Below are 17,114 nucleotides of genomic sequence, written 5' to 3'. Positions count from 1 at the left end.
GGAGACAGACACCCAGGTGTAGCACTTCAAGACCTTATGCTCTCCCACACACACACTGCTGCAGCCCTGACGGCCACTCAGAGCCCCTCCCATAGAGACGAGGAGACCCCTTTAACCAAGCATGTGGGAGAGAGGATTTGGCTGCTGGGGAAATAAAACTGTGATTCAGACAGGCTTCAAGAAGACAGTAGACTACTGAGGCAGTCCGAGCAGCACCTGACTAACCCAGTTCTGCGAGACGGTAATGAGACGGCACGAGACAGAACTGAGGCAAAAGGGAGATTTAAGGTAAACAATAACGGTGTCTGGACTCTTTAGGGTGGTTAACGTTCAAACATGCAAGAAAAGAAGCTCGTGTCTGAGAACGTGGGTCCGAAGCTTCGGCGAGAGGCAGCCCCGCTCCCCTCCCTGGCCCGGGTGGGTAACACCATCTTCAGTGCAGTCCAGCAGCAGGACTACTCCGCCACCATTTGGTTGCGGAGGAGAGACCACCTAGAGCGGGTAAGCCTGACCTTTCAACTCTAGCCTGTCACCTCTATGTTACTAAACTGCCCCCCCCCCCCGATCCTTGGTTTCAAATCTTTACCCTTATCACAAACCTTACCTGAATCAGAGAGTGAAATGAAAATGAAATGAATGAAAACGTGTGACAGCTTTGCAAGTTTTTTTTGTCTTTTGGCATTTATGAGGTTAACTTTATTCTCCATTTTCTTAGACGGACTATAAATGAACTTTTCAATATTCAAGCTTACAATAACAGCAGTACATGTTGGCCTAGTACTCGCAATGCAGAAATGTTGAAATCCTCTGCTTCCGACTGACATTAAGGGGTTTGGCAGCCTTGTCACAATGTAATTTTTGTCGTGATTCAACGTGAGAGCAATTCCAGGTCAGAGTCTGAATAGACAGGAAAAATATGTCACTCGAAATATGCCATTAGCCTCTACTGCATGCGGTAACGCTCCGATTCGTTCCTCGGCACAGTCCAGCAGGGACTTTGCCTTAGAGCACAAGGCAGCTCTTTCATTTGGCAAGCGACTCAGTGAAACGAGCCACAAGAGAATTGCGGTCAGGCAAGTGTGCTCTGCCGCCCCCGATAAGAATTGATTGCTCTCCCTTCCACCGGTTTGTAAATTGTGCTCGACTCCTTCAACTCCAACTTCCTTCCTCTTTTAAATACCCTAAGCAAGATCCAATTATAAAGCCAAACCCAACAGCTAGGCAGATCCCTTGTTCTATCCTTTCATTTTTAGGAGCTCTTTGAAAATCTTTCCTTCATTTCCTATCTTAGCGACGGCGAAACTCGTTAATCCGCAGCTCGACAGACCTTTTATAATGCTGTGTAGAACAGAGCTGCATCTTATGTTGGTGTGGTGAATATTTCATGGTGTTGGGTTGTTAGGGAGTGTTTTAAACGGTCTTGACAAGCCGAATAGAGAGCAGTCCCAGAATCAGGCCAACAAGAGCATCAGACTGTAACTACTGTACGAGTGTCCTCAGATAGCCCTCTTTTCGCCAGGAGACATCGAGCCACCAAGGCCTCGAGAAGACATCAGTTCGCGAACAGATCTGATGTGTTTTAAATGTCCAAGTGTTTTAAAAAAACACTTGTGTGAGACGTTAATTATGAACGGTCTTACCTTAAAGTAATATTTCATCTAAATATATTTTTGCACCATCAGTAGTACTTAGCTACTTTCAGCAGATGCACTCCGCTGGGCGATGATCGGGTAGTCCTGTCAGCTCAGCAAACGAATAGACTGGATCTTCCACCTGCTTGTATTGCCTGCGTCCGTATAATTTAAGTCCTACCGCAGTGACGCTTAAACACACTGCAGGTATTCCCATACGCGTTCAGTCGGGTGCTCCTCGATAATACATATAAAGATATATTTAAAAAACAAAAACAATGTGTTATGACGGACAGCGCCAAATGAAACACTCAACGCCACTTGCCAACAGAAATGTATCGGAGTAAAAAGTTCACCATCATCTCTTGCTTTAACTTATCGATCTTCTGTAGGCCTACTACCCTTAGTTGTAACGCTATACACGTAGCCACTGTGATGGGATTGCGAAGTTTAGTAAAAATTCGGCTGAATGCTTGTATGACTGCAGAAAATGGAAACTATGGATAAATATGTTGAAAAGCTATTGCAATCTTCATCATGTGACTATCGGGGAAGATGTGTGCTGTACATTTTATGGACGTCGCGCTTATTTAGGCTTTTATAATAATTAGCAGGACAATTTATCTCGTAAATTGGCGCCTGCGCCTCACACGCTGCTGAAGCGACCAAGGGGCACTGTATTTCAAGTGGTAATGAGTACAAATAGCCACACGCTCTTGCTCTAACCAAGAGTTGTAAGAACAGCTATCTAGGACATCCCAAAATTCCTTTCAGTATCGTAACTGTATTTCCCTGAGTAGAATGATGGTTCTCTGCTGTAAATCTTCTCCCTCCAAAAACTGTCCCATTACATTTCTGGTTGTTGATTTTCTCTTTTTAATTACACAGTTAAGGCCTTTCTAATTTTCCAGGGTTTTTATTGTTCAATGAGGCATGGTTTAGGACCAAGGCGGCTTCACTGTTCAGTTCACTGGAGAGGTGCCCTCAATCTATCTCTATTCCCTGCTTTGTTTAGAACTTCCTGTCATACTTCCTGTGAGAACTTTGGTCATTTTTCAAAGTCAAACTGGCTATATGCCCTCACCTCACACTTTCAGCAATGTGAAAACTCCTGCAGATACAAATGCCTTATATACACAGAACTGATATGCTCCTCTGTTGGATAAAACACGCACATACACACACACACACACACACACACACACAGAGTGAGAGAGAGAGAGACCTTTAAATCAAGAGGATGAATCTTGATTAATTCTGAAAGACCATGCGTCCCACTACCTTTACAAGAGCTTAATTTTTTCAAAATGAATGTTTTAGTAATTTATAATGGAAGCACGGAGAGAAATTTATCACGTTCTGTTTTTTTTTTTCTTTTTGAATGTAGTTTGTGTCCATTGCTGTTTGTGTGGTGTTCAGAAGTTCACTGTGTGCTTCCAGAGTTATTTCACAGTGGACTGTCAGGTCACCCACTGGAGTAGAAAGAAGTTTTTAATGAGTCTTTTGGGAAGGAACTGGGTCTGGATAGCTTAGTTAATCATCTCTCCGATTGGAACTAAAAAACATCCGTGTAGAGACTTGAACAAGCCTCCTATGCCTCCCATCTGAGTACACTACACCAAAATGTTTTTTTTGTTTTGTTTTTTAAAGTGGGAGTGCTCCTTGAAAGTGGTCAATTAGTTTACAGTGTATACACTACACGGAACGTGTATCCATAAAATGTCTGTTTCAGGGCATTTGTTGTTCCACTAGAACAGTACAGTTTAAGCTCTTTGACCCTGGAATTTTTAAATTAACGAAGTTATGAGAAAGCAGAAGTTTTCTATTCTACCCTCTTCTGTGAGTCAGCATTTGCAGTTGACAGGGTCAAAGTGATCTACGCTCTGTGTGTGTGTGTGTGCGTGTGTGTGTGTGTGTGTGTCTATTCTTTGTCAGTAAAGACTATAACACCAGCTTGTCATTCTGTATTTCCACTATGCTATACCATACATCACTCCACTGTCTACTGCTCATCTCCTCAGAGACATGGCTCACCTATTACTGTCCACACCATTAGCCCAACTCTCTCTCTCTCTCTCTCTCTCTCTCTCTTACATAACTTTGTGACATCCAGAGGACACCTCCACTTTGGCTAAGGTAAAACTTTGGCCTGTGTCACAGTGTTTCTCAGCCAATGTTGACAAAAAATGTCCTCTTCCCTTATTTATTATTAATTTTATATCTGGCCAGTGGGGGCTCTTATATATGAGACAGCAGGGTTCATTCTAGGTGGGTTTGGACAATGCCAGGTGTCCGACAGTGTGCCCACCTTCACACTACGCACTTTTAAAGAGGTTTAAAAGGTTTTGTCGAATAACAACAGTGGTTGAAACCAACTTTCAGATGCAACATAGACACCCCGAGAAAGAAACATCAAAAGATCTGAAGCCAAAGTTTTCAAACACTCAAGAGACATTCTCATAAAAATTTCAAGGTATTGTAAAGCGTTTATTCTAAAGTTACTGTAAAGGTTTAGTTTTGACTTTCAAAAGCTTTTTTTTTTTTAAGCAATGTTGCGTTCGACTGAGTAGGCTGTTTTATGGGGTAAGTCGGCTGGCTAGGTAGAATGGACGTCACGTTGGCAGTGACCTCAACTGAGGCTGGTGCAGTCAGTCTGTTTAGGTAAACGGGGTCGCCCTTGCTTCACGTCACCGTGGCGACTGACTCCCGTAGCCTCAGGGACTCATCATAGACTGCTTCAAAGGGCAGCGCTGACCTTCAATCAGCCTCACTTCCTGTCCCCCTCAATAGAGCAGTGTCAAACAACATGAGAGTGAGAGTGGGGTTTTTGGGGGTGGGGGTGGGGGGGGGGTAATCAAAGAGCAATTTTGGTTGGACAGTTTTGCTGACGTTGAAGCACTTCAGAGTCTCAGACTTCCAGTTTCATTTCAAACTTTAAAGCTCTATATTTCTTTCATCAGGTAAACAAAAAAGGAATTAAAATTAAAGGTTAAAATTAATGTTTATGTTGAAGTTTTGTTTTTTTCTCCTCCTGACATTTTGTTCTATGGGAGTTTTGTAACGGCCTTAATCAGATCATCAGATTAAACTTGAAGACTCGGAGGGGAAAACACTGAGGTCCCTAAAAACTAATTCAAAGAGCATCTAAATCATGTCTCAGTTAGAATTGGACCATGTCATGGAAGTTGTCCCTATATCTCTAGAGCAGCTGCTTATATTCTCTCCATCTGACCAAGGTGAACCCCAGCGGGAGGCGTCTGCAGTCAGTAGCATATGTTTTCCACACTTGCCTTGCCTTGCCAAGGTCCTCTGTAGGAGAAGAGCGTTTAAAGGGAAAAGGTCAGGACGGACCATGCTTAAATATATTTGGCACTCTTTACCTTACGTGACACGACACGCCGTTGTGTCTCAGGCTGTGGAGGCTTCGGTTCCCTATGACTATTTCATAACCGCCTGTAGTCGGATGTAAATTGCAGAGCTTGCAGGGATTCTGAATTTTTCAGTGTGTTTGTGTGAATGCGTGCGCATGGGCGCGTCAGTGTATGGACGTGTGTGAGCTTGCGTGTGTGTGTGTGTGTGTGTGAGTGTGTGTGAGACAAAGAGAGAGAGAGAGAGATGTGTGCACTCATCCGTGTTTTTGAGTAACTTGTATCAGGGCATAAAGAGGTTCGTATCTCTCTCCACGACTGTGTTGCTGTGCCAAAAGTGTCAGGACCCGCCCTGGCTTTTTTTTTTTTTTTTTTGGGTAGAGGTTTGGACCCGCTTTTGCCGCCATTCGCTCTGGCTTTGGCCAAACCCGTTTGCGCTCTGCCGATGGAGTTTCGCTTCATGGGGCAGGTGAGTAGAGAGGGAATCGAAAGAGAGGAGGGGGAAGAGAGATTTAAAGCAGCCTGAGGATTGGACGTTTTGAGAGAAAGGGAGTGGGGGGGCCCACACTCTCACTCTCTCTCTCTCTCTCTCTCTCTCTCTCTCTCTCTCTCTCTCTCTCTCTCTCCACCTCTCCTATCTCTCCCTCTCCCCTCTCCCTTCTCTCTATCACAGAGGAGCACAGAGGAGGGAATACACACACTCACAGCCTCACACACAGGAGGCAAACATGCATGAGCAAAGAGTAACACAGGTATCGGACAGAGTACATTTGGCACAGAGCAACCCGACCGCACTGCTCGTAAACGTGGGAGACCAGGAGCACGAGACACTGGTGTGGAGCTTAAAATGAAGTCATTTGGAGCCAGTTTCTGTTTCCACGTGTGTGAGATTTAAGGGACCCACGTCCTGATGGCAGGTTTAAAGACTCAAGAGAGCATAATGAAGGTGAGATTTGTCTTGTTTCATTTCACGTCTGTCAGATTACACCCAACACCAACATAACTTCTCTGGTTCTCTAGTTTGTGTTTAAATAAATCAACTGTATCGAGTTGTTTGTTTTGCCACAGTGAGTCTCTGAATCGACGCGATCGTTGTCATTTTCAGATGTTCATCTCAGATTCAAACTCATGTGACGTAGGTTTATATTATAACATGATAAATTGTATTATTTTAGTCATATTTGTTCAAATTATAATTATACTCTGATTATCCATTTATCTGATTCAAAGATATGTTTTTATTTTGTTTTGCTTGCCACACTTATTTTGTTTTTTTATTGAAAATGTAATAGAAATATTGTATTCAGTATTATACCCCACTATTATATTCTGTTATATTTATATTCATATTATATGTGTGCGTGTGTGTGTGTCTGTGTGTGGGAAGGCACTCCATATCTGAACTGTCTGGGCAGTGAGAAATGCTCAGTGTATACCGTCTGCCTCTTTCAGTCTCTGTGTCTGTGCTGGAGCCTTCACATACGTGCAGTATGCGCGTGGAGACGTAGCAGGGGGTGCTTGGCTGTTTTAAAATACATTGGCAGCTAGAGCACCTCCCTCAGAGGAGCCCAAAGTGCATCACCCCATCGCTGCTCTTTCAGCTCGGGGCCCCCCCGGAGAGATGGAGCAAGGCAGAGAAACACCGCCCAAATTGACTTGACAACGTTTCTCGGTCGGATCCTCGGTCAATTCTTAAAAGAAAAAAAGGAGGATAGCGGCCGTTAAGTCACATAAGGGAAGTTTTTTCATCACTCAAGTTTTATTGAGCTCACAGAGAAAACATGAGTTATGTTTTTTAATCAAAAAACACCTACCGCCAGACAAGGGAGAGGGAGAGGCACAATGTTATTGAAACATATTTACTTGACAAACACTCCAGTACACAAATATATTCAGTCCCTAGACAGGTGAGGTGTTTGGGAGCGCTTGTTTCCTTGACAGCAACAATACTCTGCCTTTTTTTATTATTATTATTTATTTTACACAGGAAGCAAATGATGCATGTGTCAGTTGGTTGACACTCACACAAGCTAATATGCTGATAGGAGGCAACAGATGTGGAGAGAGAGTCCAACGCACAGGGTGATGAGTTTTTGGGAGAAGTGCGAGGCTAAGCAGAAAAGAGGAATTGCCAGCGTGCACTTTTAAGACAGTGAAATCCTAGCTCTCCAGCAACCTGTAATTCCACGGCCAGCCGGCTCTTAGCATTTTAACTATCGGCCATATCGACTTCTATAGGCATTTCCCGTTCTTGAACGGCTTTGCGAGTCTGAATAAATTTTCGTTGGATTTTGAGGGGAATTCTGCGCACTGCAGCTGGATTCCAGAAGCGTTCGGCTCCAGCGCGTTTAAAACAAAGCAGCCAAGCGTGCCGAGAAACCAAACGACCAAAAATGGCTTTCTGCCCCTTAACGGAGTAAAACGCGAACTGAACTCTCCCCTGTCGCCCCAGAGGCCGAAAAACACAGCCGCGCAGATGAATGAGACTAAACGACTGACACGGGTCTTAAGGGAACTAAAGTCAAGAGGGTTTAGACTGGGACGCGATACTCAAGCTCTGAACTTTTCCGTGTTTAACAGAACGTCCCTTTTCAGCATAAAAATGCTATAATTTGCTTGGAAATTGTTTGTTTTGTTTTTTTGATTTGTTTTTGAAGCTTTTGATTTGAGGTAAATCATTTTTATGCCGAGCGTTAAAGGCCAGCGTCCGGTACCCTTCTCTCTGTGTTGCAGTGGCAGCAGAAATGCATTGCCGTGTTTGCTTTGGTGTGCTGCTTTGCCGTCCTCATGGCGTTGATCTTCTCTGCTGTGGATCTGTGGGGTGAGGACGAGGATGGAATTACTGAGGAAAATTGCAGCAAAAACTGCCGGTAAGAGGTAATCACCTCAGATATGTCACTAACATTTATAAATTGGGTCTTTGTGAACATACTGTAGAATTCCTCACATTCCAAGTCATTTGTTTATATTGTTTAGAGTAGTGATATTTAAGTTTAGAAGGATCCAAAGCTTGCAAAGTGATAACAATAGTTTTATAACATGTTAATAGAGGTTACATTGCAGCAAAAACTGCCGGTAAGAGGTAATCACCTCAGATATGTCACTAACATTTATAAATTAGGTCTTTGTGAACATACTGTAGAATTCCTCACATTCCAAGTCATTTGTTTATATTGAGTAGAGTAGTGATATTTAAGTTTAGAAGGATCCAAAGCTTGCAAAGTGATAACAATAGTTTTATAACATGTTAATAGAGGTTACAGTGCAGCAAAAACTGCCGGCAAGAGGTAATCACCTCAGATATGTAAATAACATTTATAATTTATATCTTTGTGAACATACTGTACAATTCCTCACATTACAAATTATTTGTTTATATTGTCTAGAGTAGTGATATTTAAGTTTAGAAGGATCCAAAGCTTGCGAAGTGATAACAATAGTTTTATAACATGTTAATAAATGTTGCATTGCAATTATGAAATTTGAAAATAATATATGATTAAAATAACATTCAGGGCACAAGGAACGGAAATCCAACTTTAAAATAGCAGTTTGCAAGTTTATAACCACTATCTTACTGTAAATATATATATTTTTTTGTAGTATTGTCTTGGTAGAGAACATCCCAGATGACCTGTCGTTTCCCCATAATGGTCTGGCCCATCTCCCCCTCTTCTCGGGGCTGAACGGTCTGTTGGACCAGGCCAAGCATTCAGTGGAGATAGTGTCCTCACACTGGGCCTTAACTTCCGAGGACCACAGGTCATGGCCTCCCTCTGCAAATCAGGTATGCTCTTCATCATGACGGACGTCAATCTGAGCTCATCCCAAATCAGCCCAGAGCACATTTACGAGACACATGACAATCTAGAATGTTCCGCTGTTGCACGTGCTCCACTATGGTCAGTACAATCATGACATATCGCACGGGCAGCATTATGTGAATAGATAGATAGATAGACAGACAGACAGACAGACAGACGGACAAGCAGATAGATAGATAGATAGATAGACAGACAGACAGACAGACAGACGGACAAGCCGATAGATAGATAGATAGATAGATAGATAGATAGATAGATAGATAGATAGATAGACAGAACTTCCATGGTACATAATTCTACAAGGACAGTGGCTGATCTGTCTCCTCTAAATGATGAACATGAATGATCTTTTTTTTCCTTCTTCTTCTTCTTCTTCTTCAGGGCCAATTTTTATTTCAGAGGTTACTCGGTCTGAAGTCTCGGGGGGTCAAACTAAAGGTGGTCAGCGATCATGTCGGCTCCGTTGAGCTGAAAAGCTTGTCAGAACGCAGTGAGTTTCACTTTGCTTCTGAACTGCGGTGAACCTCACACCATTCGAAACTCACAATCTTTTATGTATCGATTCATATTTTCACCTGAGTTCGCCTGCATAAAATCCATTAATCTCAAGGCAACAGATATGGCATGAAAGACACAATCATCCATCTCTCAAACTTGGCATAGCTGCTCGAGGTTGGTTTTTTTTTTTTTTTCCCCCCCCTTACCTGAGCTCTATCAGCAAGGCTGTTCAGAAGGTCAAACGTTATGAATACGCAGCAGTGTATATCTGAGAGTTTAACGGCAAATGGATTGCCTCTTTGCTGTTCAGCACCCCAGTCTGTCTCTCTCTCTCTCTCTCTCTCCCTGTCTCTCTCTCTCTCTCTGTCTCTCTCCCTTTCTCTCTCTCTCTCTCTCTGTCTCCCCCCCCCTCTCTCTCTCTCTTTCTGTCTCTCTTCTCTCTCTCTCTGTCTCTCTCTCTCTCTCTGTCTCTCTCTCTCTCTCTCTCTCTCTCTCCCTCTCTCTCTCTCTCTCTCTCTCTCTCTCTCTCTCCTCTCTCTCTCTCTCTGTCTCTCAGATGCTGAGGTGCGCTATATCAACATGACTGCCCTGACTAAAGGAAGGCTCCGCTCTTCCTTTTGGGTTGTGGACAGGAAACATATTTACATTGGCAGTGCTAGTATGGACTGGAAGTCCCTGTCCAAGGTAGTTGCTTTAAACTTTCAGTTGTCTTCAGCAAAAACAACCATTATAAATCAAATCTGAGTGTTTTGTTTTGTGTTTGGGTTTTTTTGTTTGTTTCTTTTCTGCCAGCTGAGGCTTTTCAACAAGCTGAGTTTATGTTGTGAACTGATGTAAATGAATCACTGTATGCCGCCTTATCCCCTCCTTGTTTCTGTGGTGCTGGTGGCTGACAGGCTTGCACGACACTGCCATCTATAGGTCAGAAATAACATATTGCTCCAGCAGAGAGCAAGTTGTATGTCATTACAGCATGTTGATAACCAGGTAAATGATGAAAGATAGTTCATTTTTCCCCCTGTAAATATCAGTAGTTGGTTTAATATAAAAGCATTAAAAGGACTTTGGGGGGGGGGGGGGGGGGGGGGGGGGGGCGATTCGGTCCAATAACTTTCGTCGTCATCTTGTAAAAGCCAACGATCCCGATGATCCGGGACTGCTTTTAAATGAAATTTTCTTCACAGATGAAGGAACTAGGAGTGATTGTTTACAACTGCAGTTGTATAGCGCTGGACCTGCACAGAATCTTCTCCTTCTACTGGCAGTTGGAGTATAAGGACTACATCCCCTCCATCTGGTCTAAGAGAGTGACAGCCCTGTTCAGCAGAGCCAGTCCCCTCGCTCTTTGCCTGAACCACACGGATGCCTCGGCCTACGTCGCTGTAAGATTAACCCTTTGCGTGAGACGCGTTGCTGTTTGCCATTGCGCGTAGGTTTTCCCACAATCTCAAATTGAGGGAACAGGTGACTTCAGTTTGAAGCAGTAATGTGTAGATGTTTATTAAAAAAAAAAAAGAAAAAAAAAAGGATTGGATTTGTGGGAGATTTGATTCTAGTCTCCTCCTTACGACCTTGGTACGTTGGGTTTTTGTGTGTGTGTGTGTGTGTGTGCGTGTGCGTGTGCACTTGTGCATGTGTGTGTGTGTGTTGGAGTAAAAAGCCTAAACCTGTTGACGTTCCCCCCCCCCCAAAAAAAAAAAAAAACTAAATATATATCTGCCCACACTCTCAATTTTTTTCTTGGTAATCTCTCCTCTTTCTCCTGCGGTACTCCCATTTTGTCATTTTCCTGTATGATAGTGCAGTTTGTAGGACTGCATAAATCAAATAAGCAAGGCTGTGGGTGTTTTTATAGCTCTGTGGATTACTTGTTTGGCTGCCAGATTGGAACAAATAGCAAAACTGAAAATGTACTCTTCCATGCAACAAACCTCATTTTTAAAATGGATTCTTTTTTGGTGTGTTTTGGCAACCACAGTTTGTTAACATGAAGAGAAAGAGTTACCATCAACCAGTAAAGATTATTATTAGTATTTTGTGAACAACTGGATTCAATATTTCTAAATATTTCCAACCCCTCTGTGTATATTTCCAGATTGTATTCCTGAAGGGTGGGCGTATACAAAATTGCAAACTAACAAACAGCATGACATAACAAATTACTGCAAAATATACAACCAAATTGCTGCACGATAGAACACTGGCATGTAAACATGTCACAAACATAGTAATCTAGACCTTTCTAGGCTGAGTGAATTTTTATCATCTAGAACGTTTAGGATATTCTAGACTTAAACTCACATAGAGTTCTGCAGCTTGACTGAGCAGCGATCTCTTTCTCTTCACCGTCGTCGTTATAAATTTCCCCCTCGCGCCTCATGCTGCGGTCTCAATATCGAAACCTAATTTGATCGTAATGAATCTCGTCACCCCTTCGGCAACAGGATGTTTATCTCCCGTACACGAGACATTCATCATCGTTTAAATGAATTCGGCTTTAAACGCAGGAGACTGTTCGGGGAACGTCGCCGGCCCAGTTGGAAAGTTCATCTCTGACACTGATGTATGCGTTTCGATGCACCGTCTTTTATTATCCCCCTCGTCTCGTCATTCTTTTTCATCACAGTTTATTACAGCAATGATATTTAGATATGCGAAGCAGTTTAGAGGGAAGCAAGCGGTAGGAATAGAGAGAGACCTCGGCCTACAAACATCTTTTGATCCTGAAGCAATTTTTTTTTTTTTTTTTTTACCAGAGACTGACTGAACCTGGATCTAGAACAATCGCACACGCTGCCTAGAGGGAAATGATTTGTGTCCAAATACCTATTTTCTCAGAGTTAATAGAAAGCATAAATTACAGCGTAATCCAAACATTATCCCCCTTCCACACACTGACCTTTTCTGTTTTGGTTCATTCTGATTTCTCTAACTTCAGTACAGCAGATTTTTTGCAAAAGAATAAACAGAGCTGAGAATAAATCTGTTCTTTGGAGCGCTTACTCTTTTGGAACTTTTTTGTTGTTGTTGGGTTGATTAATACATTGTGTGTTATTTTTAATCCATATTTTTGCAGAGCTCCCCAGACCTCTTTTGTCCCAAAGATCGCACAAGAGATATCGATGCCATACACCATGTGATTCGACTAGCTAAGAAATTCATCTACATTTCCATCACGGATTACCTGCCTTTGGTAAACAGAACTTTCCGGGGATCGATGGTTACGAGGTAACCCTAGCACACTACCACATCAAGGCTGGTATCAAACATGCTGGAGTGACTACACCAACTGGTTTTGAACTGATAGTTTTACGTTAGAGATGCCATTGTGTGAACGATTTACCCTGAGTGAACTGTGTGTGTGTGTGTGTGTGTGTGTGTGTGTGTGTGTGTGTGTGTGTGTGCGTGCATTTGTATTTTCCTGCAGGTATTGGTCAGCTATTGATGAGATGTTGCGTGAGGCCGTTGTTCTCAGAGGAGTCAAAGTGTGTGTGTTAATCAGTCTGTGGGAACACACACACCCACTCACCTTTAACTTTATGACTTCTCTGCAGTCTCTGTGTCTGCAGCTGGTTAACTGTTCTGTAGAGGTGGTGAGTGGGTTTACGTTTTTTTTGTTTTTATAATATTTTATCAGGTTTAAGTTTTGAATACATAATGAACCACTGGGCGTGTAGACATTTTGGGTCGGAAAGGAAAATATAGTGATAAACGAACAGATTTACAGATGAACAGATCTGGTGGAAATATTCATTGTTTTTCATACATTACAGAAGTTTTTCATTGGCAAAGAGCAGCTGGATGGCTCTCTGCAAAGAGTCAGTCATAATAAGTTTATGGTGACAGACAACGCTTTGTACATAGGTATGTTTTCTTCCCTGCTCTGTCTTTGTGTGTGCTTGTGTACTCTGTATGCTTGTGTGCATGTGTGCGTGCATTTGTGTGTGAGTGAGCACTTGTCTCTGTGTGTGAGTGTGTGTTTGAGTTTGTGTGTGTGTGTGTGTGTGTGTGAGGGAGAGCGACTTTGTGTGTGAGTGTCTGTATATTTACTGATTCATAATAATGGTCCCTGGAAGACTCTTTTTCCATACAACTGCTCCATCTAAAGAACCCAAGCATTAGCCAATGGCCTTGTATCGAGAAGCATGAGAAGTTGGATTACTTTAATTACATGGCTTGGTGGACCAATTCCCCCAATATGTGTAATCCTTACAAGTCGCTAAGTACTAGGGCAGGAAACAAATCAGATACGTTTTGTTTGGGCATTTTTTTTAGTAAAATCTTGTCTGTCCTCCCTTAAGGGAATCTAGACTGGGTTGGAGATGAGTTTGCCTACAATGCCGGAACCAGCCTTGTCATAAAGTCGTCAGAAAGCCATCGGGATGGGGAGTCTTCCATTGTGGAGCAGGTGACTGCTGCATTTGAGAGAGACTGGTTTTCACCTTATGCAAAACTCCTACAGATGAAAAGCAGGGTTCTGACTGGCAGCGACCAAAAGAGGTTGTACATGACTGCGGTCAACAACCAATCGGGCAACAAAGAAAACGAATGAGGAGGTGGAGCTTATTTCTACGAGTACAGAATCAGTTTTTACAATAGGGCATCTATCTACACAAAACACAAGACTTTCCATCCAGAATGTGACATGCCAACTCAAGGGCACAACATAACACACTTTGATGGCTGGGTTCATTTCAAGCCCAAGACAGCATCCTGTGAAATGTTTTCAAAGTCGGATACGGTCTACTCACCTTGAACTTCTGCATGCCACATCACAAGTTTAAATATCGCTATATTAAACGAGTACGTCATCATCATTTAATGTCCTTTTTTTGACGTAAATTAATCCGACCGATTCCGGATTAGGGAGGACAATACCACTCACTTATCCTCTAACGCTATTTTTCGTCCTCCTGAGCATTACCTCCGGATTTTCTTTTTACCTCCCGAGAGTGAAACACACCAGGTTAGAACTTCTGTGAGCACAATTCTGATATTTTTTTTTTTTTAAATATTTGCTCTAAATGAGGCATTGTTTGTACATGGAGTTAAAGATTCTTGTTTACCTTATAGTGATGAATATGCTTCTTTAAATACATGCTATCACACTTACAACAAATATTAAAAATCACTTTTTAGCCTTTAAAAATATGGAATGGTAAAACTGCTATGCCTTACCTATTCCTCCACCTCTAGTTCACACTGCTATTAAGTTGACTACCTCTGCTATGCGGCACAGTGTACTACTGTATATCTTCCTGTTTACACAGCATGGCATGCCTTCCTGATGTCTTTGTACTGCATTCTGAATGCTATGTCAAACACGTCGTTACCTGTATCTATGTAAAACATAAAGGAATGTATATTTTAACTCGTAGATGAAGCTTATAAATGGAGCTGCACTTACCTTTATACGTGACTGTTACAATTAAAACTTTTTTTTTTAATTATCTCATTTTTATGCAGTAATTCTTCTTCTTCTGTTTTTTTTTCTCACTTTTCCACTTTTCAGCAGAATAATACAATAAATATGTAAATTAATATATAATACTATATAATACAACATGATATAATGTATTATCATGTATTATGAGCTCTTCCGGGTATAATTTATCCGAGGTGACAGTATCATAGCCGATGAGGTTTATCTGAGGCGTGATCATTGCCGGTTGATTTTTGGGCAGCACGGTGGTTAACACTGTTGCCTCACAGCAAGAAGGCCCTGGGTTCCAATCCCAGGTCCTTTCTATGTGGAGTTTGCGTGCTCTCCCCACGTTTGTGTGGGGTTTCCTCCGGGTGCCTCTGGTTTCCTCCTGTCATCAAAGACATGTATGCTAGGACAACCAAGGCAAAAAGAACTGGAGTCGGTCCCCTAGAGTTGGAGTTGGCTCCTAGCTCCTAGTGTGTGTGCTCACTGGTATATAGGATGGGTTAAATGCAGAGGCTGCATTTCACTGCTCACTGCTCTGGTGTGTGTAAAAGTATTCCCTCTTCTTCACATTAACAGGACGTGATATGGGATCTGAGTTGAACCTCTTTGGGAAATTCAGAGTTGTAAAGCGACAGAGAGCTGTATCAGCTTTTAGTGTTGATTCAGTAGTATCTGAGACATTAATCATTAGTCTTAATGAACTGTGTTTTTGAAATCATGAATCACTGGTGAAGTATTATATATGGTCGCTTATTACTCTCTTCTGTAATTCTCAGCATCAGTAGACCTTCCAAACTCATTACAGCATTACTGGAAAGCTTGAAATCTTAGGTATATAAAGGTATCATTTCTATTTACACAGAATATTTCAACATTTAAGTTATAAACCTTCAAAGACACTGTTATTTTGTGATAACCAAGCCAGTCAATACCAAATGAGTTTTAAACTGTGTAAAGTCAAGTAAAATCAGCCTGGTTGAAAATATTATTTCCATTAGAAAAAGTTTCAATAATTAGCGCTGCATTAAATTCCATGTGAGATAATCTGTTCCCAAAGCAGCGACAAAACCATCCCCGTCTAACCAACGATCTCTTGAGCTAAGGTTTTTTGGGTTTTTTTTTTTTTTTTTGGGCTAGCTGACTTGAAACTACGTTTAAATGAAAGTTCTCCCCTTTTTCGTTTAATCCTTTAAATAAATACATATACACTAATCTCAAGGTTTTGAGGCGCTTCCATTAACTGACCACTAAATCTGATAAGGACGAAAGTTTACACATAAATCAGCGTTTAGCTCCGTCCGCGGTCTATCCTACAAGTACTGTCGGTCAACACAAGGTGGCGCCACAACCCAACATCTGCACAGTGAAAGTTCAACGACAGAGAGGGAAATGGTACAGCTGATATATTCATTGTCTGGTTCTGGAAAGTTTCGAAAGAGACAAATCGTATTTCACGCTTAATTACCACCAAAGTTTTTAGCCTCTGAGATGTATGACGTAGTGTGTTTTACTTGCGATAAGTACAAAGAAAAGGAAGCAAAACCGACGAAGACACACATGACAGTATGCAACTCATTCACTATAATTAAGGAAAATATTTTCCCTACTGAAATAGTTTACACGTGGATACTTACTGCTATTTAATGACTTCATTATGGCTCTAGTCTCTGATAAAGCATAGAACACAGTCGTATTCTGGCATAAAACACGATTTGATACTAGCTGTCTAATCCGATACACACCTCTATTTCAGTATTGCAAAGCATGGATAGTACAGAACATATCTATATGTCAGTTATACTGATAAGGATAAGGATGAGGAATGAATGTGGAAGGGGGTAGGCTCATCATGACAGTTGTTATGGCAACAGATTAAGGTCAAAGATATTTTAAATCCAGTGACACTTTCTGCTGTTGCCATGGATTTTCTGGGATCTGGATTATTTGTGTACCACTGAACATCCAAGATTTGCGTCCAAACGGGAGCAGCGCTAACGTTAACGGAGACTAGCCGAGAATATGACACATGTGTTTTGGAAACCGGCTCACCCATGAATTGCAACTTAGACAGAAGTAACTAGGATCGGCAGAAGTCATTTGACACTTCTGGGGGGCGATAGAGAGGGAGAAACATATGCATATGGAGTAGGAGGTGGAGGGATATCCTGTTATCTTTATGATCGAATCAGTTAAAGCACCGCGATGTCATTTAACCACTTTATTTCAAATGAGTGACATCCACCGCTTTTCTGTAATTACAATATTTTTCTGAGATATCTATGTGCAGTTTTATCTGAAAAGTCGTGTGAGACGTAGGGGGTAACGCTACCTCTCTAGCTGCAGTTGCGGCTGAACAGCTCAC

At 42.0% G+C, this 17,114-nt stretch overlaps 1 protein-coding gene across 1 annotated transcript; it reads left to right on the top strand.

Annotated features, from left to right (window-relative positions):
- Positions 1-336: 336 nt before the first annotated feature.
- On the top strand, positions 337-13,873 carry pld5 (phospholipase D family member 5). The gene is made up of 10 exons (XM_030781836.1): positions 337-501; positions 7,733-7,869; positions 8,603-8,786; positions 9,205-9,313; positions 9,878-10,005; positions 10,506-10,703; positions 12,398-12,549; positions 12,749-12,914; positions 13,095-13,185; positions 13,623-13,873. Exons 1-10 carry the CDS (start codon positions 337-339, stop codon positions 13,871-13,873), a joined length of 1,581 nt encoding a protein of 526 aa, XP_030637696.1.
- The last annotated feature ends 3,241 nt before the right edge of the window (positions 13,874-17,114 follow it).

Source organism: Chanos chanos, chromosome 8, assembly GCF_902362185.1.
Source record: "Chanos chanos chromosome 8, fChaCha1.1, whole genome shotgun sequence".
NCBI classification, from domain to species: Eukaryota; Metazoa; Chordata; class Actinopteri; order Gonorynchiformes; family Chanidae; genus Chanos; species Chanos chanos.
The sequence above is the reverse complement of the archived record's forward strand: the minus strand, read 5'-3'. Positions and strand labels throughout refer to the sequence as shown.

Coding starts and splice junctions, on each gene's coding strand:
- pld5 (XM_030781836.1), top strand. CDS start 337: ATGCAAGAAAAGAAGCTCGTGTCTGAGAACGTGGGTCCGAAGCTTCGG. Junction 8,787..9,204: donor GGCCTCCCTCTGCAAATCAG/GTATGCTCTTCA, acceptor CTTCTTCTTCAG/GGCCAATTTTTATTTCAGAG. Junction 12,550..12,748: donor CGGGGATCGATGGTTACGAG/GTAACCCTAGCA, acceptor ATTTTCCTGCAG/GTATTGGTCAGCTATTGATG.